This window comes from Meleagris gallopavo, chromosome 19 (assembly GCF_000146605.3).
Source record: "Meleagris gallopavo isolate NT-WF06-2002-E0010 breed Aviagen turkey brand Nicholas breeding stock chromosome 19, Turkey_5.1, whole genome shotgun sequence".
In the NCBI taxonomy this organism is placed as follows: domain Eukaryota; kingdom Metazoa; phylum Chordata; class Aves; order Galliformes; family Phasianidae; genus Meleagris; species Meleagris gallopavo.
Genome location: NC_015029.2, coordinates 8,979,287 through 9,006,577, shown reverse-complemented (window position 1 = coordinate 9,006,577; position 27,291 = coordinate 8,979,287). Strand labels below are relative to the sequence as shown.

At 36.5% G+C, this 27,291-nt stretch overlaps 1 protein-coding gene across 8 annotated transcripts in view; it reads left to right on the top strand.

Annotated features, from left to right (window-relative positions):
- The window catches only part of DENND1A (DENN domain containing 1A), a 174,690-nt gene that overhangs the window by 24,054 nt on the left and 123,345 nt on the right, over positions 1-27,291 (top strand). For all 8 annotated transcript variants that reach the window (XM_031556243.1, XM_031556244.1, XM_019621530.2 and 5 more), the window contains exons 3-5: positions 3,292-3,335; positions 19,588-19,637; positions 23,872-23,991. In XM_031556243.1, the coding sequence (XP_031412103.1) occupies positions 3,292-3,335; positions 19,588-19,637; positions 23,872-23,991 (214 nt within the window). The remainder of the gene's footprint in view (positions 1-3,291; positions 3,336-19,587; positions 19,638-23,871; positions 23,992-27,291) is intronic.

The following is a 27,291-nucleotide window of genomic DNA, read 5'->3' as shown; positions in this document are numbered from 1 at the left end:
CTCTTTATGTTTCATTGCACTTGTACCCATACAAGAGGGGGAGGCTGCAAATAAGACAGTGTATGTTAGTTTCCTTTTGGAATAGTATATACATTCTGCTTTACATTTGCTACAGCCTAGGAATTTCCAGTGCAGTGTTTCAGCATGCTGTTAATACATATTTTGTCAACAGTTGCTAATGGCAGAAATACAAATCTTGTCATCTTTTTTGAGCTGAAACTTATAAAATCAGATGTGATAAACATAAATGTGAGGTAATTGTTACCATCAGTGCAGAAGTTCAACCTGTGGCACAATTTGAAGTTCATCTTGTGAACCAGTTCCATAATTCTTACGACATTTTTCTTGATGTGAGCTTTCGCTTTGTCTGTTCATTGGTTTGCAGTGCGGCCTTTCGCTGACCTGAGCTTTTAATGCTTTCTAATTGTGGATGACTGGTGCACTGGAAGTCTTCATACTCTTTACTTCATTGATTATGGAAGAGGTTGGTTAGAAGGATTTCAGACTATCTATTTCTCTGATGTTTGCAAATAGATTAGACTTCTCTGAGCTTGGAAGAATTTTTTTAGATGTATTTACTTTGCCTGTGGAGCGTAAAAATGGAAACATGTTTGAACATAATTGTGTTAGGTCTTACAATAAGAACCTCTAGTAGATGTCCAATGTGAAGGGTTTTTTAATTGTCTGGAGATTCAGTGGAGCTACATCTAATTCTGTCTGCATACAGCGTGCAAAGCAAATCAGTGTTAGTCCAAGTGTTCAAGGATTTTGAGTTAGTTTAGGCTTATAGGCAAAGTTGGCAGTCAGTTAGGAAATATTTGGTTAAAACATGGGCATGTGAGTGCTGAAGGGTATTTTGCTGATGCTCGTGGTGGTTATTAAAGCAGAATGCTGAATTCCTGTTCGAGCTGCCTTTCTGTTTGTATGCTTGTTCTGCCCCAGTTTGAAGAATTTGGAGATTGTGTCTGTCGTGATTTAGAGCAGGTATAGATAATGAGGCAGCTTGTGTCTTTTTTTTTTTTTCCAATGGAGAGCCAACCATACTGAGTACTGTAGTCATGTTAGTTTCATAGATCTTTTTTTTCATAAAGACACTGTCTGTCTCACTTTATTGTGTATCTAAGCAGAGTTGAAAATAACTCTTAAAGAAAGATTATATCAGCAGTGAAGAATAGAGAAAGCTAAGAAAGCTGTAACAATGTGTGACGTGTTCTCTTTCCATTCTGTAGTGTTTTCCAAATAAAGATACCAAAAGTTTAGTAAACATTCCCAGACAATTTAGAAGCTGAAATGACTGAGCGGATGCAGTATAAAATATACAGTACTTGTAAAAACGTGTAGGCATGTGGTAGCCAGGTGTAAATTAAAGGTGACTTTCTCAACTGTAGGGTTCCAGATTATGTGGACTGGTTGTTTGGATGCTGTTGTGAGATGTATCATCAGAAGCAGACTGTATCCAAACCATATATGCCAGTGTCTTAATTAACCAAGGTAATCAGGAATGATCCCACCAAGAACTTTGTGCATCTAAGTTTGTATTTCTGTTTTTTCCACTGAAATTTGTGGATGAGAAATTAAGTTAAATTTCATGCATCGTGAATTTAATTAATTTCTTCTGGTGTATGCAGTTGATTGACATGAAAAGCTTTCATTTATATTAAAAACAGTATAGCTTGTCATGAATTGTTACAGTGTTCTCAATACATGCTCTCAAGGTTTATGTAAGTAGATGTTGCCACATTCCATCTTACCAACAAGTCCTTGCTTTGCTGAAATATAAAATGGATTGTCCTGTAAATTGTTACTTGGAAGACTTGTCTATAAAGGACTGCTCATGTGAGTTCAGCTGTGTTCATATGTTTGCACACTTAGCATGATGACACGCATAGAGATGTAAGAATTTTCGGGCTAAGGTTTTAAAGGCCAATTTCTTGCTTTGCAGTTTGTTAATGTAGAGGGATTTGCTCATATACATATATGAAATTCAGTATATTATGTATATAATTGTATGTGTTACAGCTAAGCATCTGAATATCTGAAAAATTAAGCTAGAAAGTTGTCTGTCATTGTACAGTCTTGCTGTGATGCTAACTTGATTACTCTTACCAAAGGTTTGCACCTGCTAGCAATTGAGTTGCCCAGCTCGACTGAAATAAACTTTGTCATTAAAAATCTAGGATGGTACAACTCTAAAGCAGCAGTACAAGGTGCGTGTGTCATAAAAATGAGTCACTGCCCCCCTCTCGCAAGCCTTAGATACAGTGTGGTATGACAGTAATTGAACAGTAGAGATTGTGTATGCAACATCCCTCCCTACATAACGTTTCTGGAAACACTGTATAAAGAGTGCAGAATCTGGTGGGCATAGCCCTGTGCTGAGCTGCAGGTACCCAAAGCAATGGAATTTGTGCAAATGGTAGAAACTGCATAGTATGCTGGTTGATTTTTCTATGCATTACATGCATACTTCTTATTCTGAACTGTTATGTGATCTTTGTATGGGTGGTTGTTGTTGTTGTTTTTAATAATTAAAAAAATTCCTTTGTAGTAAGGGCTCTGGCCTTCTCAGTCATATTGCTTTGAAAAATGAATGGCTTTGAAGAGAGCTGTTTTAAATAGGTTGTCATATAAATAATTTCAATCATGGTGTTTTGTTGTTTTATGAACATCTCTAAGTTAAACTTAACGTAACTTCTCAGAGAATATTACCATGATATTTTTTCTGACAATCCAAAGGAATAAGGACATTGCATTAGTCTGAGTGCTCACTAATCTGAAGTGTCTAATGTCTGTTAACCTGGTGGTTCAGGACTGTATTAGTTAGCTCTTTCAAATTCCAGATATATATATATATATATATATTATTTTTTTTTTTTCTAAGGAGTGTAGGTTTTTCTAGAAACGCTAAATTGAAGCACTTTTTTACTTCTGACGGAAACATAGTGCACAGGGTTATAGACTAAAACTCAGTGTAGCACCAAGATGTCTTATAAAGTCATTAATATATAAATTGAGTTGTAACCATACATCTGTATGTATGTATATGGTCACTGATTTTGGACTTCGTGCATTTTGTGTGTATGTTTTTTATACGCTTTTTGTCTTTCTGGAGGAGGGTAAAGGGAGAGCCTTGAAAAGTCCTTCCCTGCACTTATCAACATAGCAGCCTCAGCTGCCCTTCTTGGATCCCCTGCCAGGGTTGCTATCATCTTCTGATCAAATATTAATGTGTGATTCTCTGCTTGCTCACTAATCCAAAGCCAATTAATATTATCTGTCAATTATTTACAGATCCTGAGGTGCGGAGGCAATTCCCAGAGGACTACAGTGACCAGGTTTGGAATGCGTAATTAATTTTTTACATGACAAAATTTATTTCAGGGTTGTACAACATATTATTGCTGCTCTTTTTACTGAAAGAGATAAATGCATTCTTAGAAAGAAAAAGAAGCTGTAATTGGGGAAAGAGGATAAGAACATTTTCACATTTAAAGTAGAAAATGGGAGAATTTTGGATCTCGTAAGATTGTTTTACAATCTTGCTTTTACAGTCAAACGTGAGAATGGGAAGAAAATTCATTAATAAATTTTAGTTTTTGCCTTTAGGTGCCACAGTCTGCAGTTTGTTTGACAGTCGTCACTTCGTTGTCTGAAAGGTTTATGGCTGTGTTTAACAGGGCACCTGGCTCTACTGTGCATTTCTAAAATTCTTGCCTGATGGTGCAGTCTGTAATCTGGTTCAAAAAGATGATCTGAAACTGCCTGTGCAGGTAGAATGCGCAAGTAGAACAGATATTTATTGTTTAGATTATACACAGATCTCTAACTGACTTTGAAATTAACAACTTCAAATTGCCTTGTTTTGCTGGGTCTCATTAGTAGTGTATTGGGGTGTGGGTTTGGGCTAGGCAGAGGGAATTGCAGCTGCAGTGTCTGTGGTACTGCTGGAGATACTGTGCTGTTGTTTTTGTCATTGTTCAGGGTAACTACTGTCTTTAGGTTGCAAACTGATTTCTTTCACCTTTATTTCTGGGACACGCTCAAATAACTCTGTATTTAATATAACAATTAACGTTTCTTTAATGAGTCTGGGCTTTACATTAAGGTCAGAAGAGCTGTTTTATTTCAGATGATTTCACTTTAATTATGGCTTTCTGAAAAGTGAAATCTTGTGGTGTTTTGTTTAATGCATTTAACAATTGTTAGACATGATAGCTCATCAACACCAGAACAAGTGTTTTCATAAGTAGCTGTAATTGTTTGATGCAATGGGACCTTGACCAGGTCCTCAGAGTGTTTTTGTTGCAGTATTTTTAGCAGTAGTATTTTTTTTTAATTTTTAAAAATTTTTCGAAGCAGTCTGACTGCTTTTCACTAGACTTTATTTCTAAAGTTTCCCTTACACATGAAGTATAGTAGGGAATTAAACTTTTTTTGGAGTCTGCTTTCCTACTGCTGCTGTCTGTAACTTATGAGTAGATAGATCCCTAGGTTGGTGTTTACATGATAGACAAACTACTTTATAGCACATTGCAGACTATCAGGTCAGTCCTCTGTGGACTGATGGCCCTTTAGGGCTGCTACAGTCAGTTGTGTCTATGTTCAAAGTAGTAGAGTAGTCTTGTACATTAGCAGAACAAGTACATTCTTGGCAGTTTTCTTTTTTCTCCTGCAAATAATTCCTTTTACAGTACTGCTATGTATGTGGAAGACTGAATAAAACTTGGAGAAGCTAGAAGCTCATGTATAATTCTTAAGATACTCACCAACTTATAGTCAGAATTCCCTCTCTCTGTTTTCAGACTGCACAAAAATCACAGTAGTGAGTTTGTGTGTGTAGGGGAATGGAGTGGATCTTAGAATCATCAAATGGTGTGCATGTACAAGCTTTTAGAGAAAGCATAAGACAGGAAGCCTAACTTCCAAACTTCCAGTAGATTAAAAAAAAAAAACAAACAAAATTTCACTCATAGGAAGAATACTTACTGTGTTAATGGTAACTGTATCTTCAAGTTGACACAGATTTAAAATTCACTTGCTTGTGAATATTGAAGGAGACCAAAGGAAAAAAGATAGGGAAAGGAAGAGCTGTCAGTGGTTTTTTTTTTTCCTGGTTAACTTACAGCTCTGAGAAACACAGTGGTTACAACTCAGTCAAGTAGGTTTACTTCTCAAAACTTCTGATTTACTATTTTTAGACCAAAAAAATTTAGAAGCGCTGTGTCACTTAAGGTGAAGGTGCACATTTAGGAAAAAAGAAAAAAAGAAAACAACTTGCATTTTCTATATGTATACCTTTATGCAGAAGGGAGGTACAGCGTGCATGTTAGTGCAAGCAAAAATTGTTTCTAGCAATCAAACATTTATGATTTAATCCAGAAGGAATATTTGAGTTAAATCAACACAAAGCAAAGCACTTATTAGTAAGAAAAAAAAGCAAGGTTTTTTTATTCATCTAAACTATCAGTGCTTGTTTTTACATACACTGTATTTCCCATGTACCAGTACATCTGATCAGAGACCCTCGCTGCTGCTAGATGTTTTATTCTGTGTGTTCTTTGTACCTTACAGTAAAAGAATCTGTCACAAATTATTGTGCCTCACTGCTTTAGAAACTGAGAAAAAAGGGAGGTTAGATTGACATCTGTGACTGAATAATGATGACCAGCCTTTTGGCTCCCCTTGAGCCACAAAGCTAGCATTGCCTTTAGAGAGGAAAAAGGAGTAAGAAGAAAGGGGAGGGATAAAAGAGAGTTACAAATCTGTGGTCCCGGAGATGTATTACTGTTGGGCCAGTTGTCTGCGTGGTATGATAATCCATTTTGATCTTCTATCTTAATTGTCTGCTAAAGACAAATGGGCAGTAAAAGTTCATCAGTTTCATCTTTTGCTTCTCATTTAGAGACAGAATAAATGATCCATTGCTACAGAAGAAACCTTTCTTTCTGACACGGAAGTAATGCAGACCCAACACGTTTTATTAAAATATTTCTCCCTCATTATTTCAGTCCTCTCAGCTCTGATAGATCTTACTGTTTCATGAAAAATGTAATCTGAAATGTAAATAAGGGTTTTGATACAAAGTAAGGAAGTAATGAGCAGGCTAGCCACATTGTAGGAATTTTGATTATAATTACTGACAAAATGAATTTTGTGTGTCCTTATTTTTTCCCCCAAGTTGTCTTTGACACGTTCAGACCACAATGACATCTATGGTTTAAATCTGCTAAATAACTGTATAATGGAATATTTTATAAGAAGTGTCATAGACAAGGTACCTTTGGAACCTTACTAGGGAACAAAAATGCTAACGATGGCTCCAGGCCATTTGAAGTGGTTAAAACTTGGTTGTTTGTTTGTTTTTGAATGGCACATGATGGGGGCAGGGGCTGAAGTAATTTTGAGATACTTTTAAAGGTAGAAGAGTATATTAACTTTTTTGGGGTGCTTTATAGCAGCATTGAAGAATAAAATGTGTTTTTACGTATATGCGGTTGTACTTAACATGAAATGAAAGAATTGGCATTGTGAGCTACAGTTCTGAAGTGCTAAGCTGTTAGCAATTATCTGAAAATTTACTGCACTTGAAAAGCTAGGTATGTATCTTGATGAGAACACTTAGTTTCTTTGTAAAACAGCATCACAGTTAAAAGTATCCTTTTAAAAACAGCACCAGCCAACCGAAGAAAAAATAAAACTAACAAACAGAAACCCAGAATTTGAATTTGGGTTTCTAATAAAGATACAGTAATGGAGTTCATGTTCATTTTTCTGCTGGTGAAATCCTGTGGTATTGGAATACAAATTGTGCTTTGTCAGTTTTATCACCATATGAATTTTTGCTGTCTATTATCTTCAAGATAAACCAGAAGATTAACGGCTACCCTGGTCCAGCTACGTATAGTGAAGGAATTTTGTTGCAAAAATATGAACTTCCATCAGGAAGAATGCTTCAGCAAAGTCAGTATATAAAAAGAATATAAAAAGAACAAATAGTCCATCAGCAGGAAGTGTAGCAGGAATTACACAATTTTGTAAAAAGCATTTGAAAAATGTACTGTCGTCTTTCAGTAGGGCATCGTTCAGTACCTTATGTCTGAGTCTTTGTAGCTTATCTGGAAGGGAAGGAAAAGATTGCTGTGGTGGTTTCCACTTGTGTGCTGCTTCAAGTGGATATGATAACTTCTCTATAATTTGGTGAAGTACTGTATGCATCAGTACCTGTAAGCAAGGCTGAAATAGGCATGCTTGCAAGCTGATACTTGCACAGATTGGTACTTCTGTTCTGCAGGTAATTTTTCTTTCCACTGGCATTGAAACTGAGGTTGCAGTGAAATCAACAATCTTTTTACGTTTATAGAAACTATTAAACTTTTGTGGTGGTCTTTATATGGAAACTAATGGTCTTTCTATGAGCACTGCAGAAACGTTTCACACAGGATAAAACAAAAAGCACCTTTTCTTTTTATCATTTTAAAGTGCTGTGGGATTGGAGAATATGTACTCAATGCTAGCTCTCAAAATGGAATGTTAGTCCTCTTCCTGCAAAGCCTTTGTTAACTGAGGAGGCTTTGTATCTTGAACAGGGAGGATTGTAATCCAATTTGATCTTTCTGAGTTGCATGTTGTATCTTCATTATAAAGTTTTTGCTTTACGTGGGTTGTGTACTTCACAATGGAACCTGTCTTAGGAGTAACTTGAATTGTTACCTATCTTTTAGGAAGTGGATGAAGAGCTTAGTTTGGAAAGGCTGAGTAATTAGTCACTCAAAATATATAAAATTGGTCATAATGTTCTGAAAGCATTTCAGAATTTTAGTTTCTCATTTTGTAGTGAAACTAAAACAGTATAAATAGTAAAAACAAAACAAACAACAAAACAAACAAAAACAAATAGTATTTGACACTTCTGAAGCATTTACGGTCTCAGCTTGTATAGAGCTATCATACTGCTTTCATACGGCTGAAAGACTAATAATACTTAATGTAGGATAGTTGTCAGTGTTTCCCATGTACAGTGACCCCTACTGTCTAGGAAGTGGTGAAATAGCAGCATGAATGGAAACCTTTGTATGGTGTAGGCAAGCAGTCTGTGCAGCTGGTAAGGAGATGAGCTCCTATGTGCAGGTAATGCAGCTACTGTTTCACTGAAGCATTCTGGAAGCAATTTCACCTCCTTCAGCAAAGCTGGGTTCTTTGGTTCAAGTCTACAGAGAGAGGACAGGGCTCTCAAACCATGGCCTTTGCCAACAGAACTGAGCGTTTCCTGAAGTGAGCTTTTTTCAAGACTAGAACTGTATGAATATATGAAAGTGAGGGAAGAAAAAAAAACCCACTGTATTCCTTGTTTGTCTCATTATATCGTCATCATATATTACAAGTTTTTTCTTTACGTTTCCTTTAGACCATGAAAGAAGTCTGGTTTTCTTACCTATTCATTCTATTCTTGCTTTTATATACCTTTTGTTTCACCAGAATTAAAAAATTATGCAAAGCTTCTTCTAATGCCTTTGTTTATGTAGTAGGGCATATTATCTTTGTTCTAACCTTGAAAAATAAGTGATAAAGGTTCTTAATTGAACCATTGACATAATCTCTTCATCCAAACTCCATTTAAGAATTAAGTTTAGTAAATCTAAGCATTATGAAAGTTAAATTTTTCTATGATGAGAGAATTCAGAGAATATGTATAGCAGCCTAACAGTTTAGCTGCTTTTAAGTAGTCCTTCAGATACTGAACAGAGTTTTGCATAACATCATAACATTCTAGGCTTGTTTATGACTTTGTATATTTGTTTTACTACTGCCAGGTGCTAAGCTGCAAAAATGATTGCAATGGATTTGTACTGAGCAAAGCAGTTAAGTCAGTACCTGAAAAAAGTTAGTCCTGAAGCCTGAGCACACTGAGTGAGAAAGTACTCAGAACTGTTTCCTTTTTAGTCTTCAAGTTAAGCAATCTCAGCAGTTACTGCATTTGTCTGTATCTGTGGGGGAGTTGAGCTGGAGATGCTGTTTTCTCTCTTTGTTGCATCACTGAATTACTGGTACGTGTTTCCAGTTCTGATATTTGCATTTCAGAAAATATGGTGCACGGCAGCAGTGGTAAAAGTGCAGAAGACAACAAAGAACTGCGAGGTGATCTTTTGAATCGGCCCAGGAGGTGACTTAGATGGCTTGATTTTGGCCTGAGAGTTCCTGGAATAGTGCTGGACTCTGAACTCTGTGTGGGAAAGCCATGCCAAAAGCCACTGTTCAGAAGTGAGACAAATTTGGAATGGAAATAGAGGAATAATGGCGTTCAAGTGTGAGGAAAAGTGGCTGAAGCCAGTTTCTAAACAGTTTCAGTTTTCTTTCATGTAAAATTTGAGTTGGTAGTCAAAGTTTAATAAACACGACTTGATTTTACCACAAATTATTCAATTGAGAACAAATATTACTGAATACAATTGTCTGGCCTTTGTTATACAAGAGGTCAGACTAGATGATCATAATGGTCCCTTCTGGCTTTAAAAACCTCTGAATACATGAATAATTTAAAACCTGTCCTGCCAGCCCGTATTCGTTGAGGTAGCCATATTGAAATCCTTTGGGGACTACTCATGTGAGTAAAGGTTGTGGGATCAGGCCTGAAGTGAGTAATCATTATCACCTGTGTTTAAATTCATTGATAAAACTATAAAATATTCACATCGAGTAAAGGTAAGATCCTTTAAAATGAAAGATGCTTATGCAGTAATATTCTACCTGTTTAAGCTGGCCACTATCAAAATGTTATAGGAAATTTTATTTTTTCAGTCTCCTGAAAACATTCAATTATGTTCTGGTGCTGTAGAGCAATATATGAACAATTTCAAAAATTAGTAACATGTAGAAAGTATCTTTGCTTCGTAAAAATAATAATAAATTCCAGCAATGTGGTAGGTATAAGTATATTAAAATTGTTGTCAAGTCATCTCAGTGCTCTTAATGATCATTCTTGTTATGGGTGGTTATGCTGATGTTTGTATGCGCAACAAAAAGTTCTGCTGTTTGATCAGGATACTTACTGAAACAGGAGTAAACTAAATATCAGCAGGTAAGTGGTGTGGTTACGTTCAGATCATCTTGAATTCTTGTAGCCAGGTGCAGAGGCCATGAAAGATTTCTGGAGACTGCTCCTTCACAGTTTTTTTGGAGTTCCAGATAGAAGCAGATTTGACTGATTTTGACAGAAGTGGGACTTCCTAGAGTTTGGGCTCAGTGGAGGTAGATGGAAATACAACTTTTCTTTTCTTTTTCTTTTTTTTTTCCCCCCAAACTAGGGAGTCTTACTACGAGCGATAGTTTCTTTGAAGCACGCATGACCTTTTATTGGCTCCCTCATACAGCACTGTAACATCACACTGTTTGCCTATTTCTTTTCTGGAGACATAATTTACATGCAAACATGGTTTCCTAAAGAAGTCAGCTGGTGATTTGTTACTTCAATAATACGAAGTATTCAATTGTGGTCTTCTGTGTGGTTTTCAGATCCCTGTGCCTTATATAATTTAGAGATGTATCGGTAGGTGTCCTACAGAAAACACACAGTAACTGCGTGCAAGAATGCTAAGTGTAAGAGTAGTGCATTCAAAGTTATGTCATAGGAAAAGAACAGAACTTGTGTTCTGGATGGTGTTTTCTTTTAATACTTTACTGTCTTAGCTGTGAAAGAGAACTGGTGTGTAAGAATGTATAACTGGATCTTTGGGATTTTTACATAAGCTAATTTCCTGAGAATGCATTTCTCATAGGTGCTGATGTGAGGCTTGTATCAGCATGCGTGGTGTGAACCTGAGCCTGAGAAATGGGAACTCCCAAGTCTAAAAAAATAGCTGGCTGTTGCCCCCTTTGGGATAGTTCAGTTTTGTTACATTTCCTTACCTGTAAAGAGCCAGGTAATGCCTGCTAGCGTAGCTGATAAGTAACTTCATCAGCAATTGCTTTAAAGCACTTAGAGAACTTTGTGTTCTTTGCAGCAGTGAGCAGGATCAGGTGGTTGCTATCAGAAGACATTTGTGAGAAATTATATCAGTTTTTTGTATTTGATAACAGTCTGTTACACATATCCATGGTGTTTTTCTTGGCAGCCATATTCAGTTTTTTAGTAACATGCGTTCTTCTATTTTTCTTTCAAATTTTCTTTCAAATGGAATAGGACTGTTTACTTCTCAAGATTTACGTATTCTGCTCAGTCGTTGGTTAGAATTCCTAATCTGTAGCTTACCTCGTGCTGAGGATGTCACTAATGGAGAATTTATGCTTGAACTTAGGATGAATTTGTAAAATGATTCATTGAATGCAGTCCAATATTTTCTTTGGTAACTGGTGCAGGAAGAAATTGGACTCCAATGTTATTCTCTTTTGCTTTTTAATACTTCAGATTTCCGCAAAAGATTTTGTCAGTGAAATCTCTTAATTTTGCAATGAGAGATGGTAGAATTTCCATAATAGTGTAGATGAATAAAAAGTGATGCTGAGGCCTTTGCAAAAAAGGCAAAGAAGTTCTTCGTGGCAAATTTTTTTCTTTGCTTCTTAACTGTAAAATTCTGCTGCTGTCTTTAAACTGTTTGCTTTCAACATCATGAATTTCTTCCGGCCTTTTTCTTTAAAGAGTGATGGGAGTTGATTTTTAGTAGTACTTAAAATTAATGGAAGTTAGCTTATTTATTTATTTATTTATTTATTTATTTATTTATTTATTTATTTGCTTATTTGCTTATTTATTTATTTTCTTCAGTAGCTGTCCTTTTTGCTTTATTTGTTTATAACATAATTGTGATTCATTTTTCCTTTAATTTTGTTTCTTGTCTGTGCCCAGGTGCTGCTGAGGTGTCTCTAAAATCTTGCACCTAGCTAGAAGAGACTGAAATTTTAAAAAGTCAGAGCTGCTCTTCCTACCCCTGAATAAATGCCCTTTTGGGGCTAAGCTACAGTGCAGTTCAGTAAAGGTGTAATGTGGTTACGTGGGTGGATTTTGCTTATAGTTTTCAGTGTGGCTTTGGAGAGCTGGCCTTTTGTCTTTCAATGTATTATGTTTGTGTGAATGAGTTTTTATGCTTTCCAATATGTTCTTACCATGAAGATCAAATCTAGCCAGTTCTTTTCATGAACATGAATAAAAATCTAATTGGAATAGTATCTTCATAATGTCCTCTGATCACGAAGTTTGCATTTGATAAACAGAACACATTTTTCAGACAATCTGGTAGGTACTTAAAAAATTTTTACTTGCACGTATTTTTTTGAGAAGGTTGGACAGCGAACGATGCAGGAATGATTAAAAAACCCATGATCTTGCCCTTTTATGTAATCAGTATATATTTTGTGAGCATACCTTGTTAAGTACCCATTGCAGACCCTTATTGGTGTTTTTGAATAATTTGTTTAAACTGTGCAGTACAGATTCCTTATTTTAGCACTGAGGCATACAAAGGCTTCTTTTAGCAGCCTTTAATTTTGTACTTATGCATGTGACATAGCCTGTGGCTGTGATCTCTACTGTGAATCTGCAGTTGTTTTGGGATGAAAGAAGAAGGCAGCTGGAAACTCAGTAGCTACATCTAGCTGTCTACCTAGAGAAGGCCTTGATTTCAAGTTTATCTAAACAAGCTCGACTAATCCCAACTATCTAGGGGGATCCACTGTCAAAACAAGCAGCATGGCCCTAAGGCAAACACAACCATACAGAAATGAAGGCTGGGACTTCCAATACTCCAATGACTGCATACTGGAGGCTTTTTTTTTCCTGAAAGAGTAAGAGAGGTGGAATTTGCATAATGCCTTTTCATTGGGAACTTTTGGAAAGCTGACAGAGGTCCAGCTTATAGCTCTGTAGCCACAATACGGAGTCTATAGGAGAATCCTTGAATGACCTAACCATATTGAAAGAAAAAATGAAAGCATCCAAGTATAGCCAAGTGAGTGTGGAAAAGAGGGCTGCTGCATTGTCTAACATCTGCTCTACTTCTCGTTAGTTTTGTTCTTTGGTATTCTATGTGGACTTTGGAGAAACCTAAGACAGCCTAACACGAATCCTATAATCTTCCTTCTGAATATTTATGTAGTGTGCCAGCCTCTAAGCTGTCCTTTGCATCTTCCTATTTCCCCCTCATTTTCATGCTCTCAAATGAGGCCAACATTTCAAAAGCTAAATAAATGTTTGTGAATGTTTATAAAAGATTTGCATAAATTTCTCCTTGTTTGACAAAGATCACTTTTTTCTTATGCCAGTTCTGAAATTTTTTAAAGGTTTCGGTGCTTGTCTTGACAACAAAGTCCTGCCTGGGAGGACAATGATTGCTGATTAAGTGGGTATGCCGTAGCAGCTGAATAGGGCATTTGAGGCAATGTGTAAAAGAGCCAGTCATCTTAAGCCAGAATTATAATATTTAACAAATATTAACCAGTGGGTGCACTTAACTCCGTATTTTGATGCGAGATACCTGTGCAACTGACTTACAGTGTGAGAAGTATGATTATTTTTTCAAACTTGATTTTTTCCTAAATGTTGAAAGGAAAATATTCCTCGTCTTTAATTGCTAAATATTTACAGCTCTAGGTACCTGATATTGACGTTTCTTATCTGTAGCAATAGCTCAGTGTCTATGCACATAAGTGGCCTTGATTTTAATGCTTGTTTATACAGTTCTTCAGTTCTTCATGATTTGAGTGGAACAATTATTCTTATCACAACAGTTGTAGATTTTCATTTCTCGACATAGCGTGTTAGCTGAAAGCCAGTTGTCTCAGAATGAAACTAAATCTCAATTTACTTGGAGGGATTTTAAAGGCCTCTACTCAAGACCCTTCTTCGCAAAATTGCTTAAATATTTAGCTCAGTTTTACTTTCAGCTTTTTTCTACCAAAAAACAAGTAATAGTCATTTTTGTTCTTTTGTTCTATTAGTTGAGAGGTTGAAGTTGTCATTAAGGCAAAAACTAGAGCTACTTCTCTGACACAGTTTTTATCACATCTGCTAGGCCTGTGTCCCAGGAGGAGCTGTGCAGAGCGCTGAATTCAGCATAGGCCCATTATCTGCTGTTTTTGCGTATGTTGTAAAAGGAGTGAGACCTCAGGGAGGCTTGGAGCCTCCTCCCGTGTAATGTCCAAATCAGATTTGAAGGACTGGTGGCAGGAAAGCTTTGGCCTTGGGGTGTGAATTCTAAGAAACAGAGTCACAATTAGGTTTAAAAAATTCAGGGATTTTGAGCTTTATCGGGAAATATGTTTTTAGTAATGCAATGAGAAAAGTTTTCCATCTGTGCACATATTTTCTGTGTTTAAAATATTTAAATGATAGAAGGTCTCAATGTACTTTGGAAATGTTATTTATTTCTTGCAGTTAATCTTATGGTGATTGTATCTGCATGTGTTTGTTTTCTTTTGTTTTAAACAGCATTTTCCTGAGGTCAGTGCAATGATGCCATTTCCCCCTCCCTAAGGGAAGAAGTGACTTGTAGGAAAAAAAAACACCCCTCTAGTCCAAGCTTTGTAATTGCTCAGAAAGAGCTACTAGAATTGTGGAACCCTAAGCAAATGGATGGGCTGGTGCTGGACAGCTGTGCTGACATACAAAGAGTGCTAAAAAGTAGAGAGAAAACTAAGTTGAGACAGTATGATTGTAAATGATGCACCTGTTTTCTTTTAGAGCGGAAGAGCTATCTAAAGAAATGATTAAAATTGATTCCCAATATATTTTGGTGATTATCAAAACTATTAATGTTTAGCACTACTGCGAGATGTAAAATGATGTTATTAAAACCAATGCAAGATGAAGTTTGATGTAAATGTTTTGTGAGCCAAGGTTTTATTCTTTAAGAAGCTGTGTTGTCAGTTCTGGAAAAAAACGGATTCTTTAAAATGGAGGAAAATGGTGCTTTTATGTTTACTGTTCTTTGCTTTCTGTGATCTGATATCATGCAAAAATCGGAGCTCTTTGTTGTGACGCAGCCTCTCCATGCAGGGTACCTTACTTTAATTTGAGAATTCATTTTATAAAGCTGGAATGCTTCTGCATGTTAAGTACATGATTACATGGCACAATTACATAATTGATGAGAATAATCTTAAATAATAACTTTAGGATAATTTGATATAAGCCGACATTACTAATAAATGCAAATTAATGTCTAAACCTTCAGAAGATGAAATTTACTGATCCCTGATTGTTACTCATTGTTGTCTTTGTTAGTGGATGGATTTTTATTTTTTATTTTTTATTTTTTTGTTCTAGTATTACTTTCTTAGATTTATATTATTTCAGAAAAATGCTGATGCAAGACTACGTTTTCCTGGCCATTGTAAAGTAGTTGCTTTGTAAAGTGCTGCTTAAGGTGTAGCAGCAGCACCTGTCACTGAGGTGCTTCTTATTGACGTGCATGAAGATATTTCCTTTCCTAGGAACACATACGTGAAATTCTCACCAACTGCACAGCAAACAGGGTTTATGTTGCTGTAGGTTTTGTATATTTCCTTCCAGTGTTCTGTGCATGGAGTTGTTGCCGGTTTTAAGTTGGTTATTTGGGTGCACTGACATCTGTTTGGAGTTCTTAATCCTGCTGTTCCATTGCAGTGGGTGATCTAAATAATTCTTAGTTTAAAATTATGCAAATAGATGATTTAAATTTGAAAGCAGTTTACAATTTTGTGATAATAAGGTAGATTAAAGAACTATTCAAATTTAAAAATAGTTGAATAATGTTTTACTTAATGTTTTAGCACTCCTGTGTTGTATTAACATTTTTAAATATTAACGTTAATCAGACATCAACATGTTCAAATTTGATTTTGTTTCTGAGCAGAAATAATAAATACACAAAACCTTTCAGTGGTGAATTTCTCTTTTAGTACCTCATTTCACTTCATGCTAGCTTGCAGTTTCTGAAAGTAAGTTGCTTTGTTCTGTAGCTATCAGCTAAAATAGCCTCCACAAAAGCATCTGCAGCTCAGGGCCAGGCAGAGCCCCATGGCCCCACTGAAGCCCACTCGGTGCTTCTGCAGCCCCTTTGTGCCCCTCCTGCTCCCAGAGCTCCTTTTTTCCTCCTCAGCCTGGTGAGGTCTTCCTGCAGCTTTTTGGGTGGCCCTCCGTGCAAACAGGATGCATTTCATGCTGGTTTCATGGATTCTGGTGGTATTTCTGGCTGCGGAAGACAAAGACTGATTGCATTTTCCAGCCTTTCTGTCCAGCATTTTGCTTATGACAACCTCACTTGTACTTCCTCTGATTGGAAATCAAGAATATAAACCAGTATTCATCTCTTTCATCACTGAGTCATGTCTTCTCTCCATGCCAATGTATTTAGCAGATTTCTTTTCTGTGTGCTTTAAAAGTGTATCTTGTGTGGAGTGTGAAGGGAGAAAGAAATCGTTTCAGAGACTGCCTTACCTCCATAAATTGCTGTGTGACACAAAAGGGCTGAACACTCTCTTCCTGGCTCATTTATTTTGAAAACTTTGCTACTGAAACCAAACTTAATCAATGAGCTCTGTGTTGTCTCCGATAAGTTATGTACTGGCTTTATTGATTGGGAAGGATTTTAGAAAACCCATGTGGGGTTTATAATGTCAGCAGTGTTTTGATTATGAAAAGAGTTGGAACCTTGGGACACGGAACCAGGTGGTGTATGTCCTAAAGCCACTGGTGACACGGCTGGGCTGAATCCCTCAGGGGACGCAGTTCATGCCCTGCACTTTAACTGTGTTGGCTGCCTGCTATAGATGCACTTTTTGCTCATTAAAATGTTAAAAATCAAACTGCATGTAAGAAGATTTGTGAAAATATAAACTTGGGGATTGATCCAGAAAACTGGCATGTGATACCCTAGAGACGTGGGTTTCAGCTACTGGGTAATTTACGCTTATCAGCTGTGTGTCCTGGATTGTATTGTTTTGTTTGCTTTTCAGATGTTTTGTTTTAGAGGCATTTTGTAGGTTTTTCTTTGAAAAAATGGGCATAAGGGAGTAAAATAAGAAAAAAGTCTACAGATACTACCCTTATCTTTCATGTCAGGTAAAAACATGGAACAGATTATAAGATGCTGGCATGGAGGAGTTCTAGGTTTTGTTTTATGGTGGTTTTTTTTTGTTTGTTTGTTTGTTTGTTTGGAATCTTAAAGAGAGAATGTTTTTTTTCAAGGCTGTAAGTAACCAGTCACCTAAAGCTGTACTTTATGTAGGGGTTGCTAAGCTTTAAAACTGAGCAGGACTTAATTGGAGGGGGAAAAAAAAAGCATATTTATATTATCAAGCTTGCTACTTGAGCAAAAATAGGGTCGGTCTCTAGTGATTGTATGTCTTACATGCAAAAGATCAGCGTTTTTGCTAATTAGAGCCTAATTCTGGGTGTGATTTTTAGTAGTTAAAATTTAGAACTAAGTCTGTGATTAACCTGTACTAGTCTTAATTTTTCAGTTGTAAGACAACACAGATAGGTGGTGATATATAATGAGTGGCAGATTTTGTCCAATAATGTAAAAACTATGTTATAATATTGCAGAGTCTTTCTTGGAAAGACAGGGCAGTGTATAGTGAAATAAATTCACTGTATTTTTTCTTAAACACACTTTGTTTTTAGGAAGCCATAAAAATTAAGAGAAGTGGAAAGAGAGTTTTGAGTAATGCAGACCATTATCCTCCAGTAACATGATGCTGATGAGATGCTAGCACGTTTTATCAAATAAGTGTTTATACTGGCAGCTACAGTAAACATTCAAAGCTTTATCAAAATAGTGGAGAGTATGTTCTACTTTTATGTTATTGATGATTTGTTACTTTTTATTTCAGAATTGTATGTAGCTGCCACTTACAATGAAGTCAATAAATACGTAGTCATTTTATTCTGCTGCAATTATAATTTCAGTTGTTTTACAATTCTGGTTTTCTTTTTTGTGGTTTGAGCTTTCAGCTATGGGTAAAGGACAAGTGTGAAATAACTTCAATTTGTCCAGGTGCAGTTTTTGTGCATAAGCAATTGGAGTTGTGCAGGAGACTTCAGTCCTTGTGGAAGTCAGAGACACTGCACAAGGATGAATCCAGTCATGTTAATGAGATCTTTATATCAGGGCTTTTTGTATGAAAATGCATTTCTGCAGACTTTACTCTGAAACCTGCATAGATACTTCACAGGTTTCCTCTGTTAAAATTGAAAGGAGGCCTTTTTCATTGCTTTACATGCCATCCTTCAATAGATTCTTTCTTGTTCTTTAAAAACAGAAGGTTGTTAAATAATCTGTCAATAAACTGTCAAGAAGTCAAAGTTTCCATATCTGTTTCTGTGTGAAATCTAAAGAACTTGCTACATTTTAGTTGTCAGGAGACCTCTGAAGAACAGTTCTGGAGCAGTTGAGCTTGAAACCATTGCTAAGAATGGGACGTGCTTGTTTGAATTATGTAGGAGGAACATGTTCTTGCAAGAGAGTCAATATGCTTTCCGCTTCATTGAATAGGTTATTAGATTGATGTAGCTTGTTTGTTGAATGGTGGCACTGGTTTTAGAAATAAATGAAGCGAAGAGCATCAATTTAGTTATTGGTGATAATTTATTACTACAGGCCAGAAAAGTCTTGAGTTCATCAGGTCTGCCATCTAGTCAGAGTGGTCTTGTAGCTGAAATCAGAAATATATGTGATGTTACAGGTCCTGAGGTATTTCACTGTGAAGGAGAGTGGACAATGAACTGACTGGTAGCAGGTCTGCAATCTGAGTTGACCTTTATGGTGAATTTTGTAATACAGATTTGAATATTACAGAAGAATACAGCATGAGCAAATTACTTCTATGTGTGAACATACTATCTTGGTACATGTATTTCTTTGCTTCTTTAATGACTATATTTATTTAAAGGCGTGCAGTGGAAGGTGATTTATTAAAATATTATTAATGTTTTCAGTTTTCACAGTCACGCTTTTTTTTTTTTGAGATCATACATATATTTAAAAGTTCTGTGTGTGTGGTGCTGTTTTGCAACATTTAGGAAATGGTTTGTAATTTATTTTAATACGCATTATTTTAATCCGTCTTGTAACACTCACATTGTCTTTCTAATAGCAGTAGGCAGTGTTAAACATTCCTGCTAGGAGACCTATTGGCTTTATCTTTTGTTATTTATCTTGCTGATGTTGGGAAGTATTCTCTAATCCCCCAGACCTCTGTTCCTAGGTAACAGTCAAAAGCTGTGCCAGCAGAAGTGGTCCTGCCAGGCCAAACCCATGTGGGTTGGTGTTATTCACTATGATCCATATGGTCAGGGTAGAGATTGTCCCTAGAGAAGTGTTAACACTCAACAACCCAACCTCCTCCTACCCTTGGAGAATTGCTGGATGGCTCCTGCTGCCTGCCCATGTGTGAATCTTGATTAATTTTTCATTTTTAATGAAGTTTGATCATGTTTATTATTTCACATGATTGACTGCCTGGTACTCCTTCCATGTAATTGATAAAGCCCATATTTCTTCATCTGTCTCGTCTTTCTTCAGGGCAAAGTTGTGAAATTGTGTGATGTGGTTAATATTAGATTTATTGGTCCCATTAGATGTATAAATTATCTCTTTTTTTTTTTCTTCTCCACAGGAAGTTCTACAGACTTTGACCAAGTTTTGTTTCCCCTTCTACATGGACAGGTAGGATTAGATTTTCAAACTTGACAAGAAAATAAGCTTCTCAATAAAACCACTGCAGAAAGTAAAAAATATACTGTTCTTAATGTTCTTTTTGCTCGACTGTGATTTAAAGTGCCAGAGTGCAAATTCTAGTCTCAGAATCCCTTTGTCCTAGAGTTTTCATGGACATAGTAAAATAAAAAAATAAAATAAAATAAAAAGTTTGAGCTGTTCAGTGGCAGCCACAAAAGTGTGTTTTGTTTTACTTCTGTGTAACATTTGGATATGAAAACAGTTGGGTAGTAATTGTCAAATATGCATATTCATGTCAGAACTTCTTTACATCTGGATTTTACTTCTCATTAGCCAAAATTTGGGAAGAATTAATAAAGTGCTTTACATTTCGAGGCCTCGATCTTGGCTCAAATGCAGATGCCTTCCTTGTGACTTTCTAATTCTGGTTCTAATTTTTTTGAAAAATTGAGGTCTAGTTTCTAATGGACAAGAGAAGAACTGTACCTGACTGAGAAAATGTATTCTTGTGATTTAGGAATTGTCAGAAATTTTTTAGTTTTTTAGATTTTTAGTTTTGTTTTTCCTGTGAGTTAGGTCTGATGATTTCATGTTGAGAGCAAATGTTCACATTTTGGAAGAGTGCACTGCTGCTTGTGCTGCATAGGAGCAGCATTTCACTGCTTAGAATCACACGTGTGAGGTCAGCTGTGTGGTAGTCTGTAGTTGGAGGAAGCTGAAAGCTTGAACAGATCGTGCAGGTGATAACGTTTTCTCAGCCCTCTGGGCAGTTCCTGCAGGTCAGGGTTGAGAGATGCTGGTGAGGCACTGCTGGCAACAGCTGACATTGCCAACACCTCTACTGTACCTGATTTGTACACAAAAAGAGAATTTGAATATCCCCAGACTGTCAGCAAGAGCTTCTTAACTAATGCTTGTTGACTCGGGCAACCTTTGAAAGCCACAAATTCTCCTGGTAATTTGGAATCACTTTTTACTGATCTTTTTCCCTTGCTTAAGAGAAGGGATTGGGGAAGTAAATGTATATATTTTCCTCATGTGTATGTTTAAGGTTGCTCACTTTATACTGTGGACACATTTATAGTTGTAACATGTAGTTTTATTGTACCTGGGGTTTTGTTATTGTTTTCTCTTTTTTTTCCCCCCAGCAATATAACATTTTTGAAAGATAGAAACATTGAAAACCCATATGGGGTGCATATGAGAACTTAATGAAAAGTAAGTCTCATTTCTGGATTCAGCTTTTTGACTGAGCATCACAGACTGACACAGAAAAACCAGCCATTTTGAAAACTAAGAACGGTTTGTAGTCTTGGGGTATACCTAAAATTTAGATTAAAAGATGTCTTAAGTTGCACCTGAAAGAGTTGTCTGCCACATCTCTTCCTGATACGCAAATAAATAAGTGCACATGTTCACTTATGAGTGTGCACTTGCAAGTATATAAACACATGCTGTTGTCTTTTGTGATGTAAATTTGGCTTTGGAACTGTGTGTGGGGACTAAGGAACTAACCTGCATGCTACAGCAACAGTCTTCTATCTCTACAAATGAATTTAGTGGGCCCATGGCAAAGAGAACAACACAGTGCACCTGAATTGAAAAGTTTTCTTCAGCTTTTCGGATTTAGAACCAATTGAATACCTTCATAGAGACTTTATCTGAAACTCAGCAAGTGACAAATGTACAGTAATTTATCTCTTTCAATTAACTGTTAATCACTGAGTATTTCTTTATACACTTCTCATACTGCGTTTAAAATCAAGTTATTGAAAGTAGTGAGCAGGTAGCCCCATAATGAAATTATCTCAGATGGTGCTTCAATTCTCCTCAGTCTTCTCAGTAAACCATTTTTCTGCTCTAAGACAGAAAGAAACTGCTTCTGGAAGAAATATTTTCTTCATCTACATGTCTGTAATGTCCTTAGCAGCTGTGACTTATGGAGTTGACTTGTATTCTAGCAATTATAACTCTCTCTGTATGCCTCACAAATACTACATTGGATCAGGTCTACAATCACTGTAATTCTTAGTCCTACGGGTGATTTTTTGTTTTTTTAATATATTTTTGTTCTTTCTAAACAAAAGAAGAGAGAAACATGAAAACATTTTTCAGGATAGGCATTCCAAATATTTAGGTACTGTTTCCAGTTGAGTAGATGGCCTTGTTTCAAGCTGTGACAGTTTTAGAACTGGAATTTCTCTGTTATGTTGAGATTTTAAAAATTCTTATTCTAATAGTGGAGATACCAGGTTGTTGTTCAGATACCTTAGGAACATGGGTTGGAATTATTCTGTTGGTCTTGCAAAAACACTTTGGTTAGAGTGAGCAAAAGGAAAGACATCTTTAACCAGGATAATGAAGAGGTTATTTTACATTTTTTATAATAAAGAATTAACAGCTGAAAGTTGAGCAAGGCCTTTTAGGCGTGTTCAGTTTCTATGAATCACATAAGTGCAAAAATCTTTAGGTTTGCTGGGAAGGAACTTACCAACTTGTTGCAATTGGCTGATAAACAAGCTTCTTCCTGTTGCGAGTGAAGCATGTTTTTTTTTCTCCTCTTCTATAATTTTAATTGTCAGCTAGAATGCTTTTCTTGCACACACTCTGCTTTTGGCCTTGTTAAAATTAAGCATGTAATCCCCTTCTAAAACACCGTAGTAAAATCACCATAGTAACATTACATCCAAGCTTTACAGATAAAACTTAACACCAGTAAGGGATTTTTTGGTATACCCTACCAGCGCAGTATGGTTTATGGAAATGCTGTTCTGTTGACAGTTAGAATTCTCTAGGATATTAGTACTCACGCCGTCTAATTGTCAGGCTACTGAAATGCTCTTAAGTGTCTTTCTTTTTGTCCTTCTGTGAATATGGAGCACTTAGTGCTGAATGGATCCTACTTTTCTTTATGCAAGTCTATTTTTCTTTATTTTCTCTAGATATTTGCTTGTTTTTAGGGCTCATTACTATGATAGTTAAATGGCCTGACATTTTATTCTATGTTTTTTTGTTGTTGTTACTGAGTTGTAAAGATGCACATGTAAATTCTATTCATATTTCTCTGTTCTCACTGAAAAGACAACCTGAAATAAGTGTTAATTTCATATCATTATGAGATATCAAATTGAAAATCTAAAAAGTCAGCTAATAATTTTATTAGTCACAACTTCCCCACTGGAAGTCAGCATTTGTGTTAAGTAGGAAACTTAAATCTCTACAGTACAACTACATCTCCATAGAGCGACAGGAGAATCGGCTTCGTTTGAATGGAACTTACCATCACCACACGAGTGTTTGGTCATCTTTAGGTAGATGTGGTGTACCTCATATACACCTTTCACTCTGTTCATAAATAATGTTCAAAAAGTATGGTGCTTAAACGTAAAGCAGATTTTTTTGATGTGACCATTCTGAGCATCACTTACCTGAGTTTTCCAATCCAGGTGATTTGGCTAGCGTGGTACTTCCCACTGGGTGTGAGTGGCAGCCAAAATCCGTGAAGTTCTGAGCTCATTTGTGCTGCTCTTGAGGAGCCATTAAGATCCTACAGATGAGGCAAATGACTTGGAAAAATTGTTTTAAAGCCTTAAAAAATTATGCCTACAGTCATAGCTGACTCTAGTGCAGTATGCTTTTGATCCCAGTTATCTTTTCCTCCTTTGCACAGTAGTATATTCTTTCCTTTAACTGATTGCATAGCTGCTAGAGTAAAGGAGAGTCCTCAGCATGGGCAGAATTGCTGGACACTGAGGAATGGCCTATTTGGCACACTTACAGAATTGGTAGCTAGATATAAGACTTCAGTAAGTCAATATCCAAGTGTCAAATAAGCTCGGCATGTTATTTGTGAAACATTGTCTTGCTCTTAGAGTAAACTGGTTTTCAAATGAAGAATAATATTTTGCCTGCATGACAGAACATGGGTTTTATTTGTACTGTATGTTCTGCTTTGAAAATAGTTTATCCTTTTTCGTTTAAAGAGAAATGTATTGCTTAGTATCATCCCACACCAAAGCCACTTGCATATTTAAGTTTCTAGAGGATATGTGCTTTCCGATTTAATTTTTTGGAGGGAAAAACAACAACAAAAAACCCCCGAACACAACCTGCTAGTAAAAGAGGAAATGCTATGGGACTTGTGTACTTAGATCGGATGGATACCTTTGACTTGAAGTTAGCTCAACATTAAGTTTTTCCTTTTTATTCTCTTTATTTTCAGCCATGCAGTTAGCCAAGTTGGACAGAACTTTACATTTGTCCTTACAGACATTGACAGCAAACAGAGGTTTGGGTTCTGTCGTTTATCTTCTGGGGCCAAAAGCTGCTTCTGTATCTTAAGGTAAGTCTGTGGTTTAGCTTTTGGCAGACAGGGAAACAGTGTTTTGACTTTGCATTGTTACATTGTAATTACAATTTCCAGCTGTTTAAAATTATTTTCCTATCTGGTCCTCAGTCACTGCTCGTTTGCAGAAGTGCTGCAAGATATCTTGCACTTTGAATTCTTCTGTAGATAACTATATTTGTTTGTAGTCAATTTTCTTGAATTAATGAGACGAAGGAAAAAAAATCAATGTTTCTTTGCAGTAATTTGTTATGACGCTGCATAATGGCAGATGTTATCTTTCACTGTCAGAACTGATCTTGATAAGACGTTTTGTGGACATTTGTATATGCAAGTTTTATTAACGATGCTTCTGCTGGTAGCTGAGGAAATATCTTCAGAGCTGATGCTGTCTACATTCTGAAAGTTTGTGTGTATGAGCTTTATGTTGTCCTATTGAGGGTTTTGTAGTGTTTGCCGTATACAGATGGATGGCTGAAGGTGGGAGCAGTGCATTTTGCATAGTACAGACTAAGAACTTCTAGCCAAGCTTTTATGATCGCCTCCTGTGGACATGTTGAAATAGTCTGTGATTTTTATTTACATTTTTCACAAGAACTGATGCAGGTGCAATCAGGTTTCATATCTACCAATATGTTAGTTCCATAAAAAAATTCTATGGAAATAAAGATTTCTACATGTTACCCTGCCTTTGTTTTTATTTATTTGTTTTTTAAATAAGTTTATTGATCCGTCTTCTGCTTTTTCATGCTTTGGCGCAGTGACCTAGACAAAGAGAGCTGAGATTCAGCTGTGTGAAGAATCAGCTAGGTGACGGGATGGTGTTGAAGTGGTCACAAACGAGGACCCTGTTCCCCTGTTCTCAGTGATTATAAACATCTGTCTCAGTTGTTTCTGGTTTGTTCTTCACATGGGAGAATCTAGTGTAAGAAAGAGAAGAACTTGTCCCCGGCGTACGAGTTTTGCATGTGGCACATGGCAGAATGGGGCCTTCTTGCATGTGTGTTATTGAATACGACTCCTCTGGAGTATTTTGGAGGCGGAGTTCCAAAATATAAGAGAAGCTGTCCAGTACAAAGACATTTCTGCCTTTATTGAGTTGAATCCAGCAATGCTGTGAAATAGATTTTGATTGCTGTGTGTAATTTAACATGAGAACATTTGTGCAGCTTGTGTTGGCACTTGACTTGTAAAGATATCGGCTGTTCACTGTCCTGTACTTCAGCATTACACTGGCAGCAGTGGTCCGCTAACTAGACCTTCATTGATTAAGTCTAACATTTGGAAAAAATAGTGTGAAGTCTACCAAAATTACTAATTATCTGTGTGGGAGGAGGGATGACATGTGCTTTGTCAGTAGTTTCTTCCATTTCATCCTTTCTTTAGTGTTTTCAACCATTAACAGCTACGGCAATGGCAGTCCAGCAGTGTGAACCAGATATGGAAGACAGAGGTATTTCTCTAGTTCCTCTGTGCAGACAGGGAACTGATTCACTTGTGTGGGGAGTGCCTGATTACATACAGTAACTTGTCTTGATTAATGATAAATTAAAGGGTAGACACAGTTTAAGAAATGAGTCTAAACGATTAGTGTGAGTCCATTCTTGATCTCTCCTGGATAAGAGTTCTTTGCTGTCAGCTCCCTTATGTCGACTGAGTGCCAAGAAGAAATGGAGGAGTTATGTTGTAGCTAAATGCCTTCTGCTTCGACTCATAACTAACAATTAAAAAAAAATAAAAATAAAAATAAAAAAATTAAAAACTCAACCAACTAAAAGAAACAGCCAAACCAGTGCAGGAACAGCAGTAGGTGAATTGGGATTCAGCTTCATTCCTGTTGTCTCATTCTCCTGTGGACTAATGAGAAAATGAAAGATCGTCTTTAATGCAAATGAATGTAAGTTTTGGAGGATAATGAAGAATATAAATAAGCATCATACAGATTTACTTTCTCTGTTCCCAGAACTACAGCAGCCATTGTTAATGTGAATCTTCTTGGTGTCCTTCATGAATGAAATTAGAAATAACTAGGATTATACAATTCTGATAAGTTAGTTTTAATAACAGAGTTAATTTAATTCATAAGGATGTTGCTGTAAATGGGTGCATCAAAATATGCTGAAGCAAGCAAGAATTTTATGAAAAAACAAGTGAAGATGAAAAGAATGCTTCTTTGCTTATTTTTAAATTATAGGTTGTTTAAAATGTGGGAGTGTATGTGGTTCTCTACTCTGTTTTTTTTTCTGCCAACAAGATGATTGCATTTACACCTGCACCATCTAAGTCTAGGCAGACCTTTCTTATCACGAGCAGTTGCTGTGTAACCAGTGGACTCTTAATGCTAAGCCCAGCAAATTAATGTGGTCTTCACCAAGAGACTTGAGAACTTTTTTGGCTCCTCTATTTGAAGCTTCCCTACCTGCTTCAGCACTTTTGAACTAGACTGCTCAATTTTTTTCTTCTAAACTGTTTCTGAGTTAAAAGTATTACATTGCCTCAGTGTACTTTATTGGAGATTGCTGGCAGCATTCTGTTAGAGTTGTACATGCTATGTCTCTGGTAGACACTCAGTGGAAAACTGGATGTCTGCAAGCTTCACGTATTCCTTGCTGTGCTCAGTGACAATTTAAGAATTAAGCAATATTGTTTGTTATTGGAGATAATGTTCAACTGTTTATCAGTGAAAGGTTTGGTGAGTCTGGGCATGGCCAAGGTTTGGAGGTGGAAAATCGCTAATGTTTTGGTTCATCATAGAAGAGGAACAGAAAAAGGAAATTGTTTTCATTCAGCTTGTGCTTTGAAAAAATGTCAGAATTTTGGAAACAGTTGAAAACTGTGACAGTTCTCAGAATGCTGTAAGTTGTAGCCCTGACCTTGAGATGTGGAGGGATCCAGCCACTTCTTCGTGTGCGTGCAGAGTACAGTAATTCCTAGGAGTTCAATAGCAGCAATGTTACCGTCATGGATGTTGCTCCTATGGCCAGCAGAAAGCCAATTCAGTTCTACAGTGTAAGTCTTTTGGCTATTTTAATCGCTACTGTTTAATAATCTGCTTTCAAGATAGTTTTCATAATTGTTGCAAGAAATGGCAACATATTTTTTCCTAATATTTATATATTTCTGTAATCTCTTTTGTTCCTACTATGGATATCAACATACAGATTTCTGGAAGTAACTCATAGGTAAGTTGAGAACCTGCATTGTTCAGGTGTTCTGGGGTTTTCCTTTAATGCAGAGCCATCGACTATCTCTCATATTCATTTCCCTCTTTTTTTTTTTCTTTTTTTTTTTTCCCCT